We start from the raw sequence: 26,095 nt of genomic DNA, 5'->3' as shown, positions 1-26,095 counted from the left end.
ATCAAACACACTATTGGGGTACTGAATTAGGCAAAACTACAGCCTGCTAGGCTTATGGCACTGGAAGTTATCTGGCATTTCAAGACACTGTTTTATTTTAACATCATTTAATTAGATGCCTCAACCTCCTGTAAAGAGAAACAGAAGAGAAGGCTTTACTTTATTATTACTAGTATTATTTTTTTAATTAAAGTATCATTGACAATCTTATGTTGGTTTCAAATACACAACACAGTGGTTCAACATTTACCCATATTATCAACTCATCCCCTCCAGTGCGGTCACTGTTCACCAGCGATGTGTTACAGAATCATTATTTGTATTCTCCATGCTGTACTACTATCCTAGTGACCAACCTATATTGTGACTGTGAATTATTGTGCCCCTTAATCCCTTCCCCCCAACCCTCTTCAACCCCTCCTCTTTGGTAACCACTAGTCTCTTCTTGGTATCTAAGAGTCTACTGCCATTTTGTTCGAGAAGGCTTTACTTTTGAAACTGTTTTAATCTTCTCATCCAAGTGACTATGGTATGCACTGCAAACTGGGGGGGGGGAGCACTAGTGATCATGTCTCTAAAATTTCTCACTGATATGCTTTATTCCAACATTCCTCTGACTTTCATACATTCCCATTATCTTCCTGGCTCTGGGACAGGGGAAGAGAAGGCAGTACTGGGTGATTCTTGGGAAAATTGGGTAGGCCCACTTAAATATTCCTTGTGCTGGAAAGGAAATGGATGGCAGTTCTTAAATTTTGGATATTTGAACACCAATATTTAATAGGTAATATGGTTATGTTAAGAACCCGTGAAAGGTTTCCTCCTCACACCCTTAAAATGAGCAGAGCATAGCCCAGGAGAAAGGCCTACTATGGTATCAGTTACTTGTCACATTGTAATTCAACCTTTTGTTCTGATATTCACCTGTTATTTCCACACCCTTGGTGTAGTCTCCTGGGTAACCTTTACTTGCCATGACAACAGTTACGGCAGTGCGGTTTTCGTGCCAAACAGGCAGAGATGTGCAGAGCTGGCCATCTAAGGTAGACTGAATCACTTCATAAAGATCACTTTTAAGAAGTGGGAGGATCACCTGTAGAAACATAATCAACATGGCAGTTGAGAGCAGTTTTATTTCTCTTTAGAAATTTCATTCACTGGGATACCAGCAGAACTTGCATATATTTCTCAAAGGTAATTATTTCAATGCTGGTAAATCCTGAGATTAAAACAACACACCTCTTCTAGAAATGAATACTTTATATATTATCTTTAATGATTACCCACTTGGCACTCTGGATCACCAAAACGGCAATTAAACTCCAGAACTTTTGGGCCATCCTTGGTCAGCATTATACCAGCATAGAGAACACCTTCATTAAAAAAGAAAAAATCTATAATGAAGACATTGTGCTGAGACTATAAAAATTAGAATATAAACTTCTAATACATGATAGTGACTCTATAGCATCTTACTACACTAATGGACAGTGACTGCAATGGGCTATGGGGTGGGGGACTCTTGTTAATATGGGTGAATATTGTCACCACAATGTTGTTTATGTGCAACCTTCATAAGATTGTATATCAACGATACCTTCAAAAAAAAAAACTTCTAATGCTTGAAGTTTTGGAATAACCAAATGCTATAGTAGTGGTCAATTAAAAGGTGGTGAAAAAAGAGAAACTGGGTAGGTTTTGTCAAAGGTGTAAACTGACTCAATGATAATGCCCACAATGACAACAGTGTGCTTACCTGTGTATGGCATACCCTCCTGCCGCATGCCATCCACCGTCCTCTGAAGAATGGTATTTTTTATTTTTAGCAACAAATCCTTAGAAACCTGGGGAACACACAGGAATACTTAAATTTAAGTGGTATTTTAAAAAATGATCTTGGAAGCGGTATCAAGTGGGACATCGAAAACTATCACTTTTTTTTTTAACCACTTGATTGGCTAAGCACTTTAAATTCATAAAAAATCCTCACACTAACTCTATCAAGTAGGAATTTAGCATTATTCTTACAAAAGAAGAAAGACTTCTGAGACATACAAATTGTAAACAGAAGCTGGATTATGTATTTATTGATCAGTGTCAGCCACTGTTTTAGGATTAAGTGACCATTAAGTCACCTTTTACTACTAAACATATAGATTTTCAAACATATACATGATTAAAGGTCACTAAAAAGTTTCCTGAAACATAATAAGAATGAAAAAAGCCCTCTTCCACCTTACGACTCCTTTGTATTCTTTCAATATAGCCTATGCATATTTTATCTACTGCCTATAAATTTAAGAATGTTGCAGCTGATATATTTAATTGTAAAAACTAGACTTAAAGATTGTTCTCATATTAAAATCACTTTTATCAAATGGTATTTTTAGTATTTATAGTCTAAAGTCAATCTTGTTTGGTTTTTTAATCTGTTAATGAAGAAAAATATCTAAAGGCATATTATTAGCAGAAAGGATTATGGCTATCATCAATGAAAAGAATGGATGAATTTCTGAAGTGCTAATCTACTCAATGAAGATTTCTTATAAATCTTTGGGAACACACTTTATCTATAAATTATGAAATAGAAAAATCAAAAGTACAAATTATGGCCTGCCTGGGTTCTCAATTCACGTGTCCCCACTTCCCCAGACTTCCTTTTTTAAAAAATATGGATTCATAAATTTGCATGTCATCCTTGCACAGGGCCCATGTTCATCTTCTCTGTATCGTTTCAATTTAGTATATGTGCTGCCAAAGCAAGCACACAGACTCCTCTTACTGAGCACTTATGTGATGACCTCTGATATCCAAAGATGAGTAAGAGGTAATTCTAGACTATAATTGGCTCCCATGGGTTAAAAACAGGGTATAAAGAGGAGGGGCTAGAAGGATATGTTCAATCCATACTTAACTTAGTTCTTCAAAGGTTTTCAGATAAGGTTTGTTTTAAGAGTGAGACTATAAGAGATACTTTTCATTTACTAGGAAAACCAAATTGCGGATTAATTTATAGAACAAAACAAAACAAAACAGAACAGCTTCACCTAGAAGACCAAAAACAATGATGACTGAACTTCAGCTTGCTTCTGGGAAGTACCTGAGGTGCTGGGCAGTAGGCTCCCATTCCCCCTGTGTTGGGGCCATGATCTCCCTCCAGCAACCGTTTATGGTCCTGTGCTGCAGGCATGGGGGCCACAGATCTCCCATCAGTGAAGCACAAACACTGTAAAGAAAACAAAATAGTCCACCTACCCTAAGTGCCAAGAAAGTTGGAAAAAAGTAATTTAATAAGGAGAACTCTATGTACTTTGACTCTTCTCAGAGGAAAAGTTGTCTTTTCTTAAAGTAAAATGAGTTGAAACATAAACAACCCTAAGCTACCTGTATCAAGAATCACAAGATACTCAATTTCTGAAGAATCTGTGTAAGTTTAAAGCGTTGGGGAAAAAAAAATCAAGCTACCCCTAAAGTAAAATATTTCAACCTTTCCCACATTTAAATTTTGTGATATAAGTCTAAATCCCCTACTGATACACTAGTGATGATTAAAAGAGAATATATTCTTTTCCATTGTATCTCCAATACTAAAAGTATACAAATTCTTTTGCTAACTGCTGGGTTATGCTTTTAGATGAAGCAACCAGAGTAAACTAAGGCTTTTTTGGGCTCACAGGTCAGACAACACAGCTTCTACTCTATAAAGCCAGTAAGATGAATATACGTACAGACACCTCTTCTCCTTCAAGGAGTTCTTCAATGACAATTGTTTCTCCAGCTGCTCCAAAAGCTTTATTCTTAATGTAGATTAAAAAAAGAAAGATGTAAATTCTAAGCTTTTAATATTTATTATTAATTAAATGACAATAATTAATAAAATGACAATTGGCCATTGTCATTTTCCACCATTTGTATTATGATCAAATGCACTATTATTGAAAATTCCCTTTCTAAAAGCCTCAAAAGGATCCTAGTTTTAAAGTGGCAATGATCTACAGCTAGCATGAGTACACATGACATGAACACATCACTTACAATCTCCTGGGAATCCAGCTTCCTAGTTTCAAATAAGGTAACAGGAAAACAGATGCTTTCATCGCTATTTCTGATATCTCATTATAATTATGTATGTTTGCCTATAATAATTATACTGAAGAATTTCTATAAGGAGAGAGGGGAACCCACCATAACCAAGATGGATCATATTAGAAAAGTAAAGTTATTAATTCACTGCTTTACTTCTCTTAGATCTGGGACATAAAGGACAAATACTTTTGTCATCATGGATGGTGGAGAATTTATTTATATATTCTAGTCTGAGGATTTTCCACCTTTCAGTAGAAGATAACAAAGGATACTAGAACTTACTTCCAAAGAAGAGAATCTGGGTTAGCCATCAGTGTACATCTATAATAACTCTTTTATAGAGATGGATTATAATATATAGTAATGTGACAAGTAACTCACCAGTATTTGCTAGATATGTTTTCCTTATCTTGATGTACATTTTGTAAACTTAAGAGTATTTATCTAGTGTGAATAAAAAATCAAAAACTTTTTCAGAGGAAATCAACCTACCTGCATGATTTCCTGTACAGCTTTACAGGCCTCTTCTTTGCTTTCTGCAACAATCACCCCTTTCCCAGCTGCAAGACCACTGGCCTTCACAACCAAAGCAGGGAAGTCTGCACTGTGAAGACAGAGTAATCTTCAATACCAATAAACCCTTACAACTCAGAGGCTGAAACGATTTGGGATTGTGCAATGAAACGCTATAGCAACAACTGAAAAGCAGAAAGAAAAAAATTACTGATCATACCAATACCATTTTGATGCACTTCCCACCAGGAAATTTTTCCCTTATGTATTCCTTTATAGTTGTTATTATAAAGTACACACAATTTTGCTTTTTCATTTATCATGAGATCATATAGGAAAATCTTTGGAAGAATAAAGTAGTTGTATAGCACAGATATTAAAACTGATCATTAAGATACAAAGGAGTGAATTGTATTCTCATTCAGGTAGAAATATAGCCATATAAGACCAATATAAGCATGGGTACACGACCGTTTCTCAAAGTACACATAAAAAAAATGTAGTTGGTCATTTCTTCAGTTGAGTGGGACTGAAGATCTAGAAGGCAACTTATCCAAAGTAAGTAATAAAATTGTTACTTATTCAAGGCATCTGGCTACTTAGGAAATAATAATATTCAGTGTCTAAGAAACCCTGTAGGATGAAGAACGAATAAAGAATGAAACTGACCTAACCGAAAGGACAACATACCAGGTAACAGGGAGAAGTGTCAACAAGGAAAGGGTAAAGGTGTGTGTCTGCCCACATTCATTGATTGCTCAATGTTTTCCATGTAACAGAGAACAAGGATGTTAATTCTAAGATTGAGGATTGAGTAGGGGTACCAGAAGGCCAAGGGATGATTCCTCAGTCTAATTAATTATTTATGAAAAAAATCAATATCCTTTATGTTGTAAGACGCCACTGTGTTTGTCAATCTGGCTGTGAAGAGTGCATGACTGCAGACCCAATCTATCTTCCTCCCTAGAAATTATTAATATATTAAAAAAAAAAATCATCTTTCTGAAAGGCCACATGATTGTACAACTATATATGCACAGAATTCCATTTTATTTTGATGGTGGAAAAAGGCAACCTATACAGTACGTTGTTTTAAAAAATTATCTTATGCAAAACTTGTGACACAAAAGTGATCTACATATTTAAATACTGTAACAAAACCACCACCTTCTAGCAGCCTTCTAGCTACCTCATAATGAAGCTGTAGGCCTTCTCAGGTTTGTTGAAAGCTCTCCATTGTGCGGTTGGGATTCCATGTCGGTCCATAAACTCTTTGGCAAATCTTTTGCTGGACTCTAACTGAGCTGCTTCTGCTGTGGGGCCAAAGCATCGTACTCCTGCAGACATCAGGTTCCCAACAATTCCTATTGATGAAAACAAGTAGCCTTAGGTGAGCAAGGTCTCAGTAGGGTCTTTTCATTCTAAAGAATTAGGATTAGACTAAATCTACATTGAGATAAATACATTGGAAGAATAAAGTAGTTGTATAGCACAGATATTAAAACTGATCATTAAGATACAAAGGAGTGAATCATATTCTCATTCAGAGAATGAGAATTCAGGGGAAAAAATCTAGAATCCATAAATTTCAAGAGGGTGAAAACTCTTTTCCCAATGTAGTATTATATTAGATTCTCATCAGTAAAAGGAATTGGACTATATGCTCCTAAGCTCCTGTTGGCACTGCATATATTGTAATAAATAAACAGAAATGAGCTTTACCAGCAGCCAGAGGTGCTTCTGGTCCAACAACTATGAATTCAATGTTCTCATCTTTGCAGAACTGAGCAAGGGTAGTGTGATCACTGATTGAGATGGCTGTGAAAAGAACAAAGAAACAAACCCATCTCACTTATGAAACAGTGTTGAAGTTGACTGTCATGCTGAAGCCAAGGACTACACTTCAATATGCTTAGTAACTGTTGGTTTTCTTTTATTGGTATAGGTGATAGTTTCACCACAAGAAATTCAGAGCACAATGCATTAGGCTAACCAACAAAGCTCAGTTTTCAATCACTGTAGCCAGCTGGATGAAAATACCAGTAAGTTTCCCAAAGAACTATAAAGTACTTTCTCAACTATAGCATTCATGTCACTAGTGTTGACTGTATAGTAAACAAAAAGTATATTAGAATATACTCAGAAATTGGTTTTTAAATGTCATTCATTCAAGATCTACTGAGACCACTATGTGCTAGTCACTGGGTTAAGATGTTAACATAAACAGGGTCCCTATACTTAGAATGCTATATTCCACTGAGGGAATGTCGGGTGATAAATATATAAGCAAAAAAATACCAAGTGTGAACAAAATAGGCAATTTTGATACAAGGTGAATTAGGCTATTTCTGGTTGAGTCAGGGTGTTTTCACACACAGATGTTTAAGCTAAGAACTGAATGATGATTTTAAGATGTAGCTCACTTCTCCAACCTTTAAGCTAGGTCAATTTTCTTTCTTAATTGAGTTCTAAGTAAACAGCAGTAGAATCAACCATATACTAAGCATTGGTTGTTTCTACACTGCTTTCCTGTTTCACTGTATCTGGACTAGCATTCTAAAGTTGGCTGAAATCTGGAATTATTCTGCACATATGTGGTATTTGTGATGTGTAAGGAATTAAGTGCAGAAAAGATAGAGTTCTCAATCTACAAAAATTGCCTGAGTAGGATGAAGATGGCACACATGCACTTTGGCTTAGGAGTTGCAAACACATCTGGGCTGAGCAGACCCAACTATTTCAGCCCAGAAGAAGGTAGCAAGAGGATACACCTAACCGGTTGCTGCAAGTGCTGTCATGACAATCTTGGGAGACTTTAAGGGGTTGGCCTGCACATAAATTGCATCTAGATAAAATGTGCCAGTTTAATAAACAGATACACTAAGAGCTAAGTTCCTAGGGAAGCAGAGATTTTATTTATTTTTTGCTTATTATTTTGGTTCTATGTATGCAATTATCTCCTCCCAGTTTGTGGCTTTTGGGTCTATGTTCTCTTCATAAATATTATGTACCACACAGGGTACTAGGCACAGTACAAGACAAAAGAGTTCCTTGCCCTCATGTAGCCTAAGTTCTAGAACTTACAGCTGGCCTAAGGAGGAAATAAAAATAGATGGACAACAGCAAAGTAAAAATAAATACAAATAATGGTTCATGACTGACAACAAATGAAATGCGGATGGACATGCTTTACTTACAAACTTTTGGAAAGACCTCTTTGATTTTAAATGGATGTGTTTTATAAGGAAATGCCACCCCCAAACAACAGGGTACCTCCAAATAAGAAAATGTCACTCTCCAACAACAGGGTACCTTAAATTTACAATAGATGGCAAGTATTCAAATTACCACATACATTTAAAGGTTAAGAAAAACATTCAAATTTGGATAGCAACTAACTTTATAAAATAAATAGATGTTGCCGACAGCTTATCATTTATAATTATTGACTTACTGCTCACTTTAAAACATGATTACCATTACCAGTATTTGAAATCTTTTCAGAGCAGGCAGTGCCTGCATTTCCTGGGGCAACCAACACCTGTTTGACATGATCAGACTGTGCAAGTTTCCAGGCCAGTGTATGTTCCCTTCCTCCATTGCCAACGACAAGTACTCGGGCTGTCATTGCTGTTTGCAAAGCAGGAATTTAAAAGGAAAATGAAAGCTGCAAGAAGAAAATCACAGTTGATATTTTAGAATGCACATACTTCACAAATTGCCATTTCTAAATATGGTTTAAGTAGTCATACAAATGATATTTTATTCCAATGAATCATCTGTGAAAAATTACGGTTCTTAATTTGAGAAATATGATTGTACTCATTGGTTAAGGAGTGAAATGGCAACTTAGTCCCTTACCTGATTGAAAAAAAAAAAAAAACTTCTGTGAATAATCACCCTTCCTTGGGCTTCACTTTTAAAAGACTTAATAATCATCAAGCCTCAGTTAAAAATGAATCCTGATGTTTTAAATTTAGGCCCCAAATTTAAATGAACTGTTTTTAAACCTTGAGGTCTTATAGACTTTAAAGTTATCTTAAATTGAAAGAATTCAGGCTAAGGCATAGTAAATTTTCCACCTCTGAGGGCCACACAGTCTATCTGAAACTATAGAGCTCTGCTGCTATAGCACAAAAGCAGCCATAGACAATTCATACATGGCCAAAACATGGCTATGTCCAGTAAAAGCTTACATAAATAGGCAGTGGGCTGTAGGTTATAATTTGTCTATCTCTGTTCTAAGCAATAGGAAGGTACCAGAGGTTTGTAAAGATAAGCATGACTGTGTTTCAACAAAACTTTACTTATGGGCACTACAATTTGAATTTCATATAATTTTCAAGGGTCATAAAAACACAATTCTCCCTTTTATTTTTTTCCAACCATTTAATGATATAAAAATTGTTATTTGGTGAGCTGTACAAAAACAGGTAGCAGTAAGGATTTGGCCCAAGGGCCAGTTTGCCGATCCCTTAAGAAGATAGTGGAATTATGTTAGAGAATTGGTAGAGAAAGGAAATCTGAACATGTCTCACTTCACTTCTGACATTTGCTTCTGAGCAGTATAGGCACAACAGGTACCTCTCAAGTTAGCTGTGTGACCTTGACTAAACTTTTACTATCTGTAATTCAATTTCTTCACATCTTTAAAGATAAAAGAGAACTTGCTTTATGAGGCCATGTATGGATTAACTGAAATGACACATAAACAATTAGTACAATTTGACACTCAGCAGTAGTAAATGCTAACTTGTCATATTTATTACTTTTACCTAATTTGCTACTTTAGGGAAAGGTGTTCAACAGGAAAAAAAAGCCAAGGGAATGAATAATTTGCCACATTAGTAAATAATTTACTAATTTTCAGAAGATTAATTATGTATAAGGCAGACTGAAAATGAAAAAGAAAACTGAAATCGGCAACTTCTTGTGAGATACTAGGATTACACATTTAAAGGAAAATCTAAGACGATATTATAAAAAACTAACATTTTTTTGCTCACTCTGTGCCATATGCTATTTCAAATGCTTTTCATGAATTACCTCACTTAGGCTTTGTGAGAATCCTATGAGGTAGATACTATTATTGTCTTCACTTACAGGTAAGAAACAGGTTCAGTTAGGTTAAGTAAACTGAGGGAGGTCACACAGCTAAGAAGAGGTGAAGCCTGGATTACAATGGAAGCAATTTTACTTTACATACTTACAGTTGATATGGTGAACACTGAAAATTTGAGGAAGAAATACAAAATTATTTTCTGAGAGGGAAAAGCTGTTTTAATGGAAAACAAAGACCTGCCATGTGGATGGAAATATCTGAAATAAACATATCTTTAAATCTAGAGGAAACATTACAGTCAGTTTGAATAAGAGGCGCAGTGAAGGTAAACTGTCCTGGTTACTACAGTAACTGGGTCACTGACATAGAATTAGGACTCAGCCTGAAGGAATTTACACCAGGAGTGGTTAGGAGGCCTACCTGCTCTGAACAGTGGCTTGGTTTAGGTTGAGACTGCCCCTTACTAGCTGGGACACCTTAAGGAGCTTAATTAACCTTCTTGGGCCTTAGCCAGCTAAATGGGTAACTTACAACGAGAATCAGCGGGCCAGGTAAAGCCATTTCAAAGGATTTGGTGGAATATATAAAATAGAAAACTATTACAAAAGTGGACCAAATAACCGGCTAGAGGATGGGTACACACCGGGAAAATATGCAATTTACGCTTATGACCTAAAAAAACCATAAAGATACAAAAAGGCCCTGATATCTCAAAACAGGTAAAGTGATAGGATCCGATGTAAACTTCAGTTAAAAGTGACAGCACATGGGCAACCCACACCCAAGGCATTTAAAAGTAAGATGAAAATTCCTACAGCCAAAATACCTCCTACAGTTTCACTCAATTCCTGGTGTTAAATCTCAAAACCACAGCCATAACCGAACTTAAAAGCGGAGGGAACTTACACACCAACACAGAGAGGTCTCGCCGCTTGTCCTTACAAGCCTATTCCGCGCGCTCCGAGCCCGGGGTCCCGCCACGCGCCGGAAGTCGGCCGAAGGGGATCCGGCGCACGCGCACCCCCCGCCCCGCCCGGGGGGATTGAGCCTCCTATTGGTTCGGGCGGCCAGGGGTCCCGGCCGCGAGGCAGTCAAGTGCCAATCCCTCCTTTGGTACAGAGCAAAGCTACCAGGGCTTTGCCCTTCTACGATGTAATGCTATAGTATCCCGTGCCTTGTAACGTCGCTAGTCCTCCTCCAGAGCCTCCTGCGCTCTGAGGAGGGGGAACGGCAAAATGCTAAACCTCCACTGAGCCAACTGTGTTTGCTACAGTCAGAACTGACCAGACACTTCCTGACATGTCTTGCTCCTAACGAGACTACAATGTACCAGGCCTTGAACACAGGTCACTCAGGACCTGTGGGCTGATACTAAAACAAAACAAAAAGAGAGGCAAATTATAGAATGCCATGACAACTGGGGACAAAAAGGTGTTCTTCGTATTCACATCCCGGGGGGCGGGCGCTGATTAGTGCTTTCCCGGAGGCATCTCCCTGGCGAAACTCAACTTGGCATCACCCGGGAATGCTGGAGGCCACCTGTCAAATACAGTTGCCCTTCTTACTCCCTTTCCTCATAGCATTTAATCTCGGGCGTTTAGTGGCTAAAATAAGCCACATAAGCCACACAAATGCCGTTAGGGACTGAGAACTTAAGCTGATGGAGTCGCCACAAGACAGACTTCTCCTGTAATGGCGCCTGCGTCAGTCACTAACATGGCGGACTCAGTCGTGCGCGGCGCAAACGTCAGCAGCTCTACCCTAGCCGCTCAGAAACAGCGAAGGAAAGCGAGGCCGTGCTTACTGATTGGTCCAGCGGTGGAGCGCGCAGGTCTGGACGCTCCCACAGGAGCCAATCAGAAAGGCAAGAGAAGGAATTGGCCGCTGCGCCTCTTCCCGAGGCATGCTGGGAGCCTGGAGGACTAGCGAGGAGGAGTTGAGAGAACGGAGCGGACGCCATGGCGACCAACATCGAGCAGATTTTTAGGTCTTTCGTGGTCAGTAAATTCCGGGAAATTCAACAGGAGCTTTCCAGGTAAGCGCTTCCCAGACTCTTCTACTCTCAAGGGGCCGTTAGGGTCCTCTGCAGCCTTCCATGGCACCTTTCTAAAGAGTCGCCGTTTCTCGCCTCAGGCCCCGCTACAGCTCCGCCTGGGCCTGGGATCCATTTTCCTCCCTACCCCCCCACTCCCGATCCGCTCGCTCCCTTCTCAACGAGGAACTTAGCCCTTTCTGAATAACCCAGATTCCTTTTCTAGAACCGAGTTAAGATGTTCACTCCTGTTTCCCATTTGGTCATCCCCTACCTTTAGCTACTTGTAGGCCTGGTTGTCCACTGGGGACGGGCCTAGTTCCTTTCTCAGCTCCTCCTCCGCCGCGCGTTTCCCCTCCCCCTCTCCACCTCCGCGGATTTCACCGGCCGGTGCCCAGGACCGGAAAGGGTCCCTTAACGGCCGTTTCTTGGGTAATCTTAAATCCGCTTTATTATTTGCAAGTTTGAGACCATTTGAGGGTCGGGATCCTTTAATTAGATTATTTGGGCCCTAGAGCCCTGTGACTTCTACCAGGCCCCATCCTAGATTAGAAATTCAAAGTAGCTCAAATTGATGTTACCTACTTTGACAAGATATTAAAGGTGAGGATGGAAAGGGACTTTGGATTACCGATAATTTATTAATTTCTCAGGTGGAAAGTGGGCTTTGTGTGTAGGCCTATATATTTTTTGCTACCCCCGTCCCAATTGACGTACCTGACGGACGCGCAACTTTTGTCATTACTGTTCTACTCCACATAGTTTACCTTTGTTTCCACAAAATTGAACGGTAAGAGATTTCCAAAGAAACAGTTGTTTACTCAAGAAGGAAAATAGTGTGGGTCATGTTGTCGTTCACTGGTTGTCTTTTAGTATTTTTGCTTTAATAACAAATATCCTGAGTTCAAACGTTTTCGGTAGTTGTATTTTAAAAGTTGAGAGTAAGCGCAATATGTGAATTTGAAAATGACCCGAATATGTGATTGTAAATAAGCACTCAGATTAACAGAGTTATTGGTGCGGTGAGATAGTATTGTTAGAAGTATTATTTTTGCAGAATATGTTGTTTTTTAAGTGGGAAATAGGACCGCCCGCTCATTTCATTGCTTCCTAAAATTTTGTTACATGCTAGTGTTTTTAGGGTGATGGGTGATGAGAAAAGACAAGAGAAAGGGAATATAATTTTTCTGAAAGCTTTTAGTTGCATGCAGTAATTGTGTTTGCTTATTGAAATGCCTTGTTTTTAATATCTTTAAAAAGTCAGTTTTTGTATTAGAAAATAATTGTCATAATTTAGAAAAAATTGAAAAAACCCCAGAGTCATTGATGTTCTTAATGTGAATGTTTTTCTTGTGTGTGCAGATTCACACACGTATTCTGTGAAATGAAATTGTTTTTTTCACTTAATACACTGTGAACAAGTTTTGTCTTTTATCAGAGACTCAGTAGTCTTTTGGGACATTTTTCCTGGGCTCCATATGATTATGTTGTAGGAATGTACTGTTGGCTATTTAGGTGATTTGAAGTTTTCTTCCTATTTCAATAATTGAGATAAACATCTGGTAGCTTTAAAATGATTATTTTCTCATAGACTTTTTAAGTTATACTTGTCTGATTTTTAAATTGTGGTCTTTATGTGAGGTGATTATGAGTTTGTAAGTGCTTAGGAAAAGTGTAAAAGAGCTCTAGAAAGCCTGAAAAAAATGCTAGACAAAGCAATTTATTACTAAAGGGAATATTCAGTTTTCTCAACATGTAATACAGTATCAGTGTAAGAAATTTTAAATTATTTGTCATTTCACTTAGCTACATTTCCCTTTTTCCATCTATTTTTACATATATCATTTTGGGTGAGGAGAATGACAGTAAGATAAAGTAATTTTCTATTGGTTAAGAGAATGCCTGGTTTTGAATACCAGCTTCACAAAGCTGTTTGACCTTCAGCTAGGTTTCTTGTCTTTGTGCTTCATTTTCCTCACTTATAAAATCAGAGTAATAGTGCTGGTCTTAGAGTTTTGTTAGGATTAATTAAGTTTAAAAGTGTAAACCTGTGAGACACTAATTAACAGCCAGTAAAAGTTGCTGGTATAATATGATATACTGTATTGTATTGGAAACCAAATGTTCCTTGGTAACATTTTGTTAACCACTGATTTCTTTGTTTTTTTGACCATTCAGCCTTTTAATCAGGTAGTGGAGCATGATTGATTTTGTTACCAAAAATTTGAACGTGTTGAAATTATTTTTTAAAACAACTGTGTAAATTTACCCAAAAAGAGCAAAAATGAGTTGGTAAATGACATGTCTTATGTAAATAGTCTTCTGGCCCTGTGAATTGAATATAAATTAAGTCACCTATTAATTACTGTTAGTGTAAGCAAGTTGTCACTTGTTTCACATGAATTTTTTTGAATAATCAAGTTTCTTTAACACTAAGATTTTTGACAACTGGGTAAAAATTCTGTAAATGATTTTTCTTCATAAACTTAAAGGCATTTCAATAACTCATTAGTTTACAAGCTGTCAGAGGCTACAATTTACCCTTTTCATTCACTGTGTGTGTTAATTTTGTGTTTCTTAATACTGTTGACAGTTGTGATCATGCAAAGGTGCAGCCTTATCGTAGCTTCTACTTTCATGATGTGTTAAGTCATCTTTTTCCTTGGATTTGTGATTGTGATCTTAAGTATTTTCCCTTTGAGATAAATACACAAGTAATGCAAATCTAAATCAACTTAGATTTCTGGGAGTATTTTATTTAAGAAAGAAATGAACTCAGAAACCTGTTCTGAAGACTTTTTCTTTTAACTGTCACAGCTCTGAAAACTGTAAAAATGAAAATACACCAACTATAAGTAGATAGTGTTAACTATTGGAGGGGAATATCATCTGAAAGAAAAAAATGGTGGGATGTATGAACAATAAGATTTTTATTTTAAGTAACTGAGTTAAAAATATATATTGTATGGTGTGGTAAAAATATTCACGAATTTCGATGACTTTTCTTGTCAAGTGGAAGAAATGAAGGCCAGCTCAATGGTGAAACAAATGCACCTAGTGAAGGAAACCAGGCAGGTGATGTAGCTGCCTCCTCCAGGAGCCTACCAAATGAAGAAATAGTTCAGAAGATAGAGGAAGTACTTTCTGGGGTCTTAGATACAGAACTACGATGTAAGCCAGGTAAGTTGGAGATAATCAGCTGTCTCAGAAGTTTCAAGAATTTTTTCAGTAGTAATAAACATGTTATTTCTTGACTGTAAGGGTATTTAAAATGTTCATGAGATCTAAAACCAATAAATCTCCAAGTTTTAGTTAATTTATTTAGTGAAGACTTGTTTAAATCCTTTGAAAATATATTTGTACTGAAACATGAGCATTGGTGAACTTGTTGGCTTTACTGGTGGAATGGAACTTCATTTGATTCAGTCTTGTAGTGCTTCAGTGACAGGATTTTCAGGATTTCAAATGTGGGTTTTCTTCTAGTAATGTTTAAGTGTCACTTTTGGAAGGTGTAGGAGCCTAAACCAAATCTAATGATTTTAAAACACTGGGAGGTTGTATTTTAAAAGCCCAGGTTTAGAGATTGCCTTGTTTCTGCATCCACTCCTCTCAAAAGTATCCTGAAAAGAGAGGAATTACTGTGTATTAAAAGTTTTTGGAATTGATTAAAATAATTGGTGTTTAGAAATAAAAGATGTATGGTCAATCTCAAAAATAGCTAAATCTTCATTGAGTTTTAGAAATGGTATGGTATGGTTTTTAATTTTTAGTATTACTATTTTTGATATAGGGTATGGTTAAAAAAGAAAGACTAGCCCTATTTAGATTCACTGCTCTAGCAACTTTTTCTTGATTGAAGTCTAACTTAGGTGACATTTGGTGCCTCATAAAAAACTAATAGATGATTAGTTTTGCTTTGGAATAGGTCTCATGTGTTAATTTTTCCAGAATCTTAGTGGCCTGGATTTCAGGAGAGTTTTTTCTGGCATCACTAAGATTTATCTAATATGATACTGGTACTAGATTAAATCCCATCTGGTTGTGCAGTGGTTGTAAGCTTTCTCTTTCAGATAAGCAGATTTAAATGTTCTTAAGTTACATGTTAATGCCTGTAAGAACTTACTTCCCAAAATGAGTGTATTTTTTAAAAATAGAAACATTAAAAATCAGTATTAGTCATTTCAGGAGTGTATTGGGGGAAAAGATGTTATTTTTATTAAAGTGTAATATGAGTGTGATAAGTCAAGTTTCATATCGCTGTACGTGTATTTGTTGTTCAGGCCTTTGTATATACTATATAAGGGCAATCACATTTGCTGAGGGGCTTACTGTGTGCCTGGCATTGTTCAGTGTACTTGGTATGTTTTAGTTTACTTATTTAACTCATGAAAGAGACACAGAGTGTCAATAATTTGTCCAAGTGCATTCCTCTAGTGAGTGGTGGGTTGATTCAGGATCCAAAAGCAGACATTCTGTTCCAATAGGAGTTACAAAATAGTAACAAAATACTTAACATTCATATTTTTAATAGAAATTTTAATAATTGGTAATACAAAAGGTATTCATCTGTAAGTAGTTTAAAAGTAATTTTCTGGGTAATTCAAGAGGTGGAGAAAATCATTTAAAAATGAATTTAGTGAAACACATCTTAATAATAATTCCAAATGTTTTGTGATATTCTGAAAACTTTAAAACCCAGGCTTTAGTTGTAGAAAGTAGTAGTGGGAAAGTGAGTTCTAAGATTACTGGTTTATGGGAAAGAGTATATATATATATGATGACTTTTTTATTTAATAAGTATTATACTATGGTGTTCTAATGTAGAATGTGAAATCTTGGTTTATGTGATTTATCTAAACTACTTTGGGGAATGTTTGACAAATTAATTTCCATTGATTTCAGACCTGAAGGAGGCCTCCAGAAAAAGTAGATGTGTGTCTGTACAAACAGATCCAACTGATGAAATTCCCACCAAAAAGTCAAAGAAGCATAAAAAGCACAAAAATAAAAAGAAGAAAAAGAAGAAAGAGAAGGAAAAAAAGTACAAAAGACAGCCAGAAGAATCTGAATCAAAGCTGAAATCACATCATGATGGGAACATAGATTTAGAATCGGATTCCTTTTTGAAGTTTGATTCTGAACCTTCAGCGATGGCACTGGAGCATCCTGTAAGAGTGTTTGGCCTGTCTGAGACCAGTGAATCTGCAGTTGTGTTAGAACCTCCTATACTATCAATGGAGATCTCAGAGCCACACACCTTAGAAACTCTGAAGCCAGCTACAAAAACTGCAGAACTGTCAGTTGCATCTGCATCAGTAATCTCAGTGCAGTCAGAGCAGTCTGTGGCAGTAATGCTGGAACCATCCACGACAAAGGTTCTGGATTCTTTTGCAACAGCACCAGTGCCTACCACAGCAGTAGTGCTAAAGTCATCTGAGCCAGTTGTAACAATGTCGGTGGAGTATCAGACAAAGTCTGTGCTGAAATCTTTGGAGAGCATACCTCCAGAGCCATCAAAGATCATGTTGTTGGAGCCTCCAGTAGCAAAAGTGCTAGAGCCATCAGAAACCCTTGTGTCATCAGAGATACCTACTGAGGTGCACCCTGAGCCAAGCACATCAACAACAATGGATTTTCCAGAGTCAGCTGCAACTGAAGTGCTAAGATTGCCAGAGCAGCCTGTAGAAGTACCATTGGAGATTGCAGATTCATCCATGACAAGACCACAGGAGTTGCTGGAGCTGCCCAAGACCACACCGTTGGAGCTGCCGGAGTCGTCGGTGGCCTCAGTGATGGAGTTGCCGGGGCCACCTGCGACCTCCATGCTGGAGTTGCAGGGGCCCCCTGTGACTCCAGTGCTGGAGTTACCTGGGCCCTCTGCTACCCCGGTGCCAGAGTTGCCAGGGCCCCTTTCTACCCCAGTGCCTGAGTTGCTAGGGCCCCCTGCGACAGCGGTGCCTGAGTTGCCGGGGCCCTCTGTGACATCAGTGCCACAGTTGTCGCAGGAATTGCCAGGGCTTCCAGCACCATCTATGGGGTTGGAGCCACCACAGGAGGTACCAGAGCCACCTGTGATGGCACAGGAGTTGCCAGGGCTGCCTGTGGTGACAGCAGCAGTAGAGTTGCCAGGGCAGCCTGCGGTAACAGTAGCAATGGAGTTGACCGAACAACCTGTGACGACGACAGAGTTGGAGCAGTCCGTGGGGATGACAACGGTGGAACATCCTGGGCAGCCTGAGGTGACAACGGCAACAGGGTTGCTGGGGCAGCCTGAGGCAGCGATGGTGCTGGAGTTGCCAGGACAGCCAGTGGCAACAACAGCGCTGGAGTTGCCAGGGCAGCCTTCGGTGACTGGGGTGCCAGAGTTGCCAGGGCTGCCTTCGGCAACTAGGGCACTGGAGTTGTCGGGGCAGCCTGTGGCAACTGGGGCACTGGAGTTGCCTGGGCAGCTCATGGCAGCTGGGGCACTGGAGTTTGCGGGGCAGTCTGGGGCAGCTGGAGCACTGGAGCTTTTGGGGCAGCCTCTGGCAACAGGGGTGCTGGAGTTGCCAGGGCAGCCTGGGGCGCCAGAGTTGCCTGGGCAGCCGGTGGCAACTGTGGCGCTGGAGATCTCTGTTCAATCTGTGGTGACAACGGAGCTGTCAACGATGACCGTGTCGCAGTCCCTGGAGGTGCCCTCGACGACAGCGCTGGAATCCTATAATACGGTAGCACAGGAGCTGCCTACTACATTAGTGGGGGAAACTTCTGTAACAGTAGGAGTGGATCCCTTGATGGCCCAGGAATCCCATATGTTAGCTTCTAACACCATGGAGACCCATATGTTAGCATCCAACACCATGGATTCCCAGATGCTAGCGTCCAACACCATGGACTCCCAGATGCTAGCATCCAACACCATGGACTCCCAGATGTTAGCCTCTAGCACCATGGACTCCCAGATGTTAGCAACCAGCTCCATGGACTCCCAGATGTTAGCAACCAGCTCCATGGACTCCCAGATGTTAGCAACCAGCTCCATGGACTCCCAGATGTTAGCAACCAGCTCCATGGACTCCCAGATGTTAGCAACCAGCTCCATGGACTCCCAGATGTTAGCAACCAGCTCCATGGACTCCCAGATGTTAGCAACCAGCTCCATGGACTCCCAGATGTTAGCAACCAGCACCATGGACTCCCAGATGTTAGCAACCAGCACCATGGACTCCCAGATGTTAGCAACTAGCTCTATGGATTCCCAGATGTTAGCATCTGGCGCTATGGACTCTCAGATGTTAGCTTCCGGCTCCATGGATGCCCAGATGTTAGCGTCTGGTACCATGGATGCCCAGATGTTAGCATCTAGTACCCAAGATTCTGCTATGTTGGGTTCAAAATCTCCTGATCCTTACAGGTTAGCTCAAGATCCTTACAGGTTAGCTCAGGATCCCTATAGGTTAGGTCATGACCCTTACAGGTTAGGCCATGATGCTTACAGATTAGGGCAGGATCCTTACAGATTAGGCCATGATCCCTACAGACTAACTCCTGATCCCTACAGGATGTCACCAAGACCCTATAGGATAGCACCCAGGTCCTATAGAATAGCTCCCAGGCCATATAGGTTAGCACCTAGACCCCTGATGTTAGCATCTAGACGTTCTATGATGATGTCCTATGCTGCAGAACGTTCCATGATGTCATCTTACGAACGCTCTATGATGTCTTATGAGCGGTCTATGATGTCCCCTATGGCTGAGCGCTCTATGATGTCAGCCTATGAGCGCTCTATGATGTCAGCCTATGAGCGCTCTATGATGTCCCCTATGGCTGAGCGCTCTATGATGTCAGCTTACGAACGCTCTATGATGTCAGCTTACGAGCGCTCCATGATGTCCCCGATGGCTGACCGATCTATGATGTCCATGGGTGCTGACCGCTCTATGATGTCGTCATACTCCGCTGCTGACCGGTCTATGATGTCATCGTACTCTGCAGCTGACCGATCTATGATGTCATCTTATGCTGCTGATCGCTCAATGATGTCTATGGCAGCTGATTCTTACACCGATTCTTACACTGATACATACACAGAGGCATATATGGTACCACCTTTGCCTCCTGAAGAGCCTCCAACAATGCCACCATTGCCACCTGAGGAGCCACCAATGACACCACCACTGCCTCCTGAGGAACCCCCAGAGGGTCCAACATTATCCACTGAGCAGTCAGCATTAACAGCTGAAAATACTTGGCCTACTGAGGTGCCAGCATTACCTCCTGAAGAATCTGTATCGCTGCCTGAAACTGTGAGTCAAAATGAGATTTCAGAGCCTTCAGCATTGCTTGCTAATTATTCAGTGTCAGCATCAGAGCCTTCAGTTTTAACATCAGAGGCTGCTGTCACTGCCCCAGAACCACCACTAGAGCCAGAGTCTTCAGTTATGTCAACACCTGCAGAGTCTGCTGTAGCAACAGAAGAGCATGAAATTGTTCCAGAGAGACCAGTGACTTATATATCTGAAAATTCCATGTTAGCTGAACCATCTATGTTAACATCAGAGCCTACTATTATGTCAGAAACAGCAGAAACCTTTGATTCCATGAGAGCTTCAGGACATACTGCCTCAGAGGTATCTATATCCCTGATGGAGCCAGCAGTAACTATTCCAGAGCCATCGCAGCAGAGCACCCTAGAGCTACCAGCCATGGCTGTCTCAGAGCTGCCAGTCATGGCAGTCCCTGAGCCATTAGCCGTGGCTGTTCCAGCCCCTGCAGTCATGGCTGTCCCAGAGCTCCCAGCTGTGGTTGTCGCAGAACACCCGGCTGTGGCTGTCCCAGAGTACCCGGCTGTGGCTGTCCCAGAGTACCCGGCTGTGGCTGTCCTGGACCCACCAGCTGAGTCTCTCTTGGAGCCCATGGCATTGGCTGAGCCAGAGCACGTTACTATTCCTGTGCCACATGTTTCTGCCCTGGAGCCTACTGTGCCTGGCCTGGAACCCACAGTGTCAGTCCTTCAGCCTAATGTGATTGTTTCAGAACCATCTGTTTCTGTCCAAGAATCCACTGTGACAGTTTTAGAGTCTGCTGTCACTATTTCACAGCAGACTCAAGTAATATCAACTGAGACAGTTTTAGAGTCTACACCAATGATACTGGAGTCTAGTGTTATAAAAGGAATGAATTTACTATCTGGAGATCAAAGTCTTGCTCCAGAGATTGGCACGCAGGAGATTCCCATGCATTCAAATGAAGAGTCACATGCTGAAGGACATCAGAAGAATGACCCTTTTGAAAGTGAACTTGGTATAAATATAGACAATATAAATAATCATTTAATTGCTAAAGAGATGGAATATAATGCAGTGTCTGCTGTCATCACTGGTGCTGTTGGTGAAATTGGTGAAGAGAAAATTTTGCCCATCAGTGAGACTAAACAATGCACAGTATTGGATACCTGCCCTAGTGTTAGTGAAGCTGATATAGGAGAAACTCTGTCTTCTACTGGTCCTCTTGCTCCTGAACCTGATGCAATGGGAACAAGTATGGGTATTGAACTTGGCGTAGCATCTGCTTTCAGTTCAATTAGTAAATATGATGTTGAAGTATCTTTAACTACTCAAGATACTGAACATGACATGGTAATTTCCACCAGCCCCAGTGGTGGTAGTGAAGCTGACATAGAGGGACCTTTGCCTGCTAAAGACATTCATCTTGATTTACCATCTAATTTTATTACTAAAGATGCAGAAGGACCATTACCTGTAGAAGAGAGTGACCAGACATTAGCAGTTGCTCTCAGCCCTAAAGAAAGTAGTGGAGAAAATAAAGAAGTACCTCTCCCTACTAAAGAGATACTGTTTGATTCAGGATTTTCTGCCAATATTGATGATATTAACGAAGCAGATTTAGTGAGACCATTACTTCCTAAGGACATGGAACGACTTACAAGCCTTAGAGCTGGTATTGAAGGACCTTTACTTGCAAGTGACGTTGAACGTGACAAATCTACTGCTAGTCCAGTTGTAATTAGTATACCAGAAAGAGCTTCAGAGTCTTCTTCAGAAGAAAAAGATGATTATGAAATTTTTGTAAAAGTTAAGGACACACATGAAAAAAGCAAGAAAAATAAAAACCGTGACAAAGGTGAGAAAGAGAAGAAAAGAGACTCTTCGTTAAGATCTCGAAGTAAACGTTCCAAGTCTTCTGAACACAAGTCACGCAAGCGTACCAGTGAATCTCGTTCTAGGGCAAGGAAGAGATCGTCTAAGTCCAAGTCTCGTCGCTCTCAAACACGTTCACGGTCACGTTCAAGACGCAGGAGGAGGAGCAGCAGATCAAGGTCCAAGTCTAGAGGAAGGCGATCTGTATCAAAAGAGAAACGCAAAAGATCTCCAAAGCACAGATCCAAGTCCAGGGAAAGAAAAAGAAAAAGATCAAGTTCCAGGGATAACCGTAAAACAGTTAGAGCTAGAAGCCGCACCCCAAGTCGTCGGAGTCGGAGTCACACACCAAGTCGTCGAAGAAGGTCTAGATCTGTGGGGAGAAGGAGCTTCAGCATTTCCCCAAGCCGACGGAGCCGCACCCCGAGCCGACGGAGCCGCACCCCGAGCCGACGGAGCCGCACCCCGAGCCGACGGAGCCGCACCCCGAGCCGACGGAGTCGTACCCCGAGCCGACGGAGCCGCACCCCGAGCCGGCGGCGAAGATCAAGATCTGTGGTAAGAAGACGAAGCTTCAGCATATCACCAGTCAGGTTAAGGCGATCACGAACACCCTTGAGAAGAAGGTTTAGCAGATCACCCATCCGTCGTAAAAGATCCAGGTCTTCTGAAAGAGGCAGATCACCTAAACGTCTGACAGATTTGAGTGAGTCATTTTAAAATTTGGTGGTATTGTGACAATGTTTTAAATCTGAATTTTTTGTTTTTTATCTTTGAGGCAAATGGAATATTTTGGGTTATTTAGGATAAATATTTGTCTTAAAATTTTTATAATTAGATTAGCTTTGTGCTTAGAAAATGTAGCATAAGTATATTTGTAACATTAAAAAGAACTGCTTTGGAGTATGGTACAACCAAGATGTTCATTTTGTTTGAACTACCTTCCATAACTAAAAATGAAAAGTACAAGTCCAGTTGAAGACAAGACTAATATGTGCTCAGATTGTTATGTATGTATTCCAATGTAGATTCTTGCAAGTAAGCCTAAATTTACAGTGTTTTTTTTTATAAGATACATGTCTTTAAAATGAAAATACAGGACTCTTTAATGTTTGTGAAGGTATTTCTGGTTTGTATAACGGGTAATGGAATTTTGGAGGGAATTTTGAATGTGAGAGGTGGATGGGTGATACTAGCAAAATAATGTGAAATTCATTAAAGTGATTTTAATTATCTGCCTGCCTTTAAAAATAATGTCCTCTAGTTTCTCCTTATTTTAAGAAGTGTGCAGAGATGATTAAAGCTTGATGGATAATGCATGACTACCGGCAATAATAATATATCACTATAGATTGGACATAACCCAGGTCAGGGTTATGTAAAGAAAGGCCCTAATAGAATAGAAGGGAGAATGCATTCGGTTCAACAAAAGGTTTCTGAGTTCTTTTTTTTTATTCAAAGCAGAGGAATAGTATGTAATTCTTGAAGTGATTATAGATAGTAAAGGAAATGTGGATAAAATGTGTATATATGTCTCTTACCAAATAGCAAAACTGCCAAAGAACCCCATATTCTGATGATTGCTCTAAGTACTGGTATTAGGTATTGGCATAAGTAAGGCACTTTGGGAGCACAGTAGAAAGGAATGCTACATTCTGACTTACTACTTGTTAGAAGTGGCACTTGAAGATGTCAGAGATAAGGAAAGTAAGGGTGTGATGATTTTAGAAAATAAACTTTGGCAGGTGTGTCTTAGTGTGTTTGGCAGGGTGACCATTCTAGTTGGATATTTTAGCTCTTTTGCATAATTGAATGGGAAGCTAAATGTGGGCTTCATTCTTTCAATTAAGAGTCATCTGCTTAGTTTTGAGCCAGCGTGATTTGATTACAGCTGTAAGGGCAGAAAATTAATGCCTTTAATTTTGTTAGTGTATAAAAACTTCAGATAAAAAGTGTACAGCCTTTTAGAAAAACTCCTTATATTTTTCCTCTTACAGATAAGGCTCAGTTACTTGAAATAGCCAAAGCTAATGCAGCTGCAATGTGTGCTAAGGCTGGTGTTCCTTTACCACCAAACCTAAAGCCTGCACCTCCACCTACAATGGAAGAAAAAGTTGCTAAAAAGTCAGGAGGAGCTACTATAGAAGAACTAACCGAGGTAAGCTAGATAAAATTTGTTTTCTTTCTTAAATGGATTATTCCAGTGATGTTGACTCTGGAGCGTGCCAAAACCCGAATTGTGGGCTGAACTGATAATGGCTGGCACCAAGTGGCCAAAACCCGAAATACAGATGTGGCAGCGGCAGAAGCTCTGTTTAGCAGGCCATTATCCGGGATGGCTAAGCTCCGCTAGCTAAAAGTTACTTCCCATTACTTTTGCTTTCCAGTTTTAGAAGCCAAACTGACTGAGGAGTGGGACGGTTCGTTTGAATGGAGGAGGTGTTAAGTGAGCAACACGCAGAAGCTCGCCTACAGTTTCGTTTCCATTCACGACGCGTTCACTGATCGTCACGAGTGTACTGCATAAACGCAAAGACACAGACAATCTTCAGAAATGATCTTTTGCCACCGGAGCTTGGAAATTAATGAGAATAGCTGGCCATTGCCTGAAAGGAACTTCTTTCGCATCAACATTTCGGGTTTTGGCTGTTTGGTACCAGCCATTGGTGATAATGGCCGGCCATTATCAGTTCTTTCTGCGGTTCGGGTTTTGGCAGTAACATGTATTTTAAACACACTTATTTTTGTTTTTAAGAGTTTGATCTTTTCAATTGAGGCTTTTTTTTTTTGGCTTTATTAATATTTTTTTTGTTTTTGTTTTTTTTGGGAGGACGCTGAAGTATTGCTGCTAGGATCCAGAAATACCACACTGTTTCATATATTGAAACTTGTTATTGGCTGGCCTTATGCCAGTCTGCCACTGTCAATATATTCTGTTCCCCTTAATTAAAAGCTTGGTATGCTGTTTGTTTTTGGCTAAATGAGCTTTTTATCCTATTGTAGTATTTTCACTTGATAGTGGATGTGACAAATTCTACTGCTTGTATAGAAACAAGTCCACCCAAATTTACTGACCTTTTTATAAAGCCAGGAAATGGAGTCTGTTCCTTTTGCTTCTCAGGAAGGAATTGACCTTGCTTTACGTGTCAGACCTCACCAGTTGTACCCTTTCCATCATTCCTTCCTTTGCATTTGTGAGTTCTATTCCTTTAGCCTACCAAACATTTATGGAGAGGCATGTTACTATATAACCCCATTGCACATGTTTAAAATGTTTTATTTTGCCATACATTTAGGGATCATATAGTTTCTTAATCTTTACTTATTTAGATTTATCAATATGAATTATAATTTTTAAATTTAAGGACCTAGTAAAAGCTTCTGTTGCTTATCAACCCCAAGCTCATCTAAAACTTTGTGAATGCTTAGTGTTTCCCTGTATGTTTTTAGCCTCATCTTTAGCCCTCTTTTCCTTTCTAGTATGTTCCTTCTCACCTTTTTATCACACGTAAGATGACTTTTCTTTCCCCTGCCAATCCTTACTCTAAACTAAAAATCTGGCTTAGAATCTTCAAGGAATATCCCTTGATTATCAAATTGTGCCTGATTCTAGTCACTTAAGCTTTTGTTCTTCCAGCACTTATGTACTCAGTTTGTATTATATCAGTTTGCACTTGTTAATTGTGTTGCTCTGTAAAAGCGTTCCTCAATTATTTCACGTGTATGTATTCTGTCTTGAACTAGATTGTAAGCTCCTTGGGAGCAGGGACCATGTCTTCTACTCTTCTACTTTTTTTTTTTTTTGTATTCCCTGGACAGTGCCCAGTACAGTGCTCTGCACATAGTAGGTGCTCAATAAATGTTGTTGATTGACTGATGTGCTAGAGTGTGTTTAAATAATAGCTAGTAAGCTAATTAATCTGTTAATCTTGCTTTACTTTTGAAAGTTGATTGTATGTGATTCTGATTTTCTTTAAGAAATTACATGTTACTCATAAAGCTTAAGATTTATCTTTCGTTTGTTTTTACTTTTTAAGAAATGCAAACAGATCGCACAGAGTAAAGAAGATGATGATGTAATAGTGAATAAGCCTCATGTTTCGGATGAAGAGGAAGAAGAACCTCCTTTTTATCATCATCCCTTTAAACTCAGTGAACCCAAACCCATTTTTTTCAATCTGAATGTGAGTATTACTGTTTATATATTGATAAAACAGCACAGCTAAGGAACTACTTAAATAAAACTCAAGTGGAATTTAA

General features: G+C 39.6%; 2 protein-coding genes and 1 non-coding gene across 15 annotated transcripts in view; 1 reads left to right on the top strand and 2 right to left on the bottom strand.

Moving 5' to 3' along the window:
• Nucleotides 1-14,187, bottom strand: part of GART (phosphoribosylglycinamide formyltransferase, phosphoribosylglycinamide synthetase, phosphoribosylaminoimidazole synthetase) — a 36,063-nt gene extending 21,876 nt beyond the window's left edge. For 3 of the 9 annotated variants that reach the window (XR_005060337.2, XR_005060336.2, XM_037014682.2), the window contains exons 1-10: nt 10,572-11,388; nt 8,077-8,266; nt 6,322-6,417; nt 5,789-5,963; nt 4,579-4,690; nt 3,729-3,797; nt 3,101-3,226; nt 1,757-1,844; nt 1,288-1,373; nt 925-1,093 (exon numbers count right to left, since the gene is read on the bottom strand). Coding sequence is in view for 7 of the 9 variants with exons in the window: in XM_037014682.2 (XP_036870577.2) it covers nt 925-1,093; nt 1,288-1,373; nt 1,757-1,844; nt 3,101-3,226; nt 3,729-3,797; nt 4,579-4,690; nt 5,789-5,963; nt 6,322-6,417; nt 8,077-8,227 (1,072 nt within the window). In the remaining 2 variants the exon portion in view is untranslated. Of the gene's footprint in view, nt 1-924; nt 1,094-1,287; nt 1,374-1,756; nt 1,845-3,100; nt 3,227-3,728; nt 3,798-4,578; nt 4,691-5,788; nt 5,964-6,321; nt 6,418-8,076; nt 8,267-10,567; nt 11,389-11,465; nt 11,598-11,967 lie in introns of those variants that run through there. The other 6 variants (XM_017659848.3, XM_017659849.3, XM_017659847.3 and 3 more) reach the window with 6 other exon arrangements.
• Nucleotides 2,666-2,767, bottom strand: LOC118971770 (U6 spliceosomal RNA). Its single transcript, XR_005060425.1, has one exon. It is a non-coding gene; the product is annotated as a U6 spliceosomal RNA (small nuclear RNA).
• The window catches only part of SON (SON DNA and RNA binding protein), a 30,991-nt gene continuing 16,459 nt past the window's right edge, over nt 11,564-26,095 (top strand). For 4 of the 5 annotated variants that reach the window (XR_005060334.2, XM_037014673.2, XM_037014674.2 and 1 more), the window contains exons 1-5: nt 11,564-11,696; nt 14,707-14,873; nt 16,596-22,541; nt 23,833-23,993; nt 25,873-26,019. Coding sequence is in view for 4 of the 5 variants with exons in the window: in XM_037014673.2 (XP_036870568.2) it covers nt 11,620-11,696; nt 14,707-14,873; nt 16,596-22,541; nt 23,833-23,993; nt 25,873-26,019 (6,498 nt within the window). In the remaining variant the exon portion in view is untranslated. Of the gene's footprint in view, nt 11,697-14,706; nt 14,874-16,595; nt 22,542-23,832; nt 23,994-24,222; nt 25,709-25,872; nt 26,020-26,095 lie in introns of those variants that run through there. The other variant, XM_037014677.2, reaches the window with a different exon arrangement.

Source organism: Manis javanica, chromosome 3 (genome assembly GCF_040802235.1).
Source record: "Manis javanica isolate MJ-LG chromosome 3, MJ_LKY, whole genome shotgun sequence".
Classification (NCBI taxonomy): Eukaryota; Metazoa; Chordata; class Mammalia; order Pholidota; family Manidae; genus Manis; species Manis javanica.
This window is presented reverse-complemented; position numbering and strand designations above follow the sequence as displayed.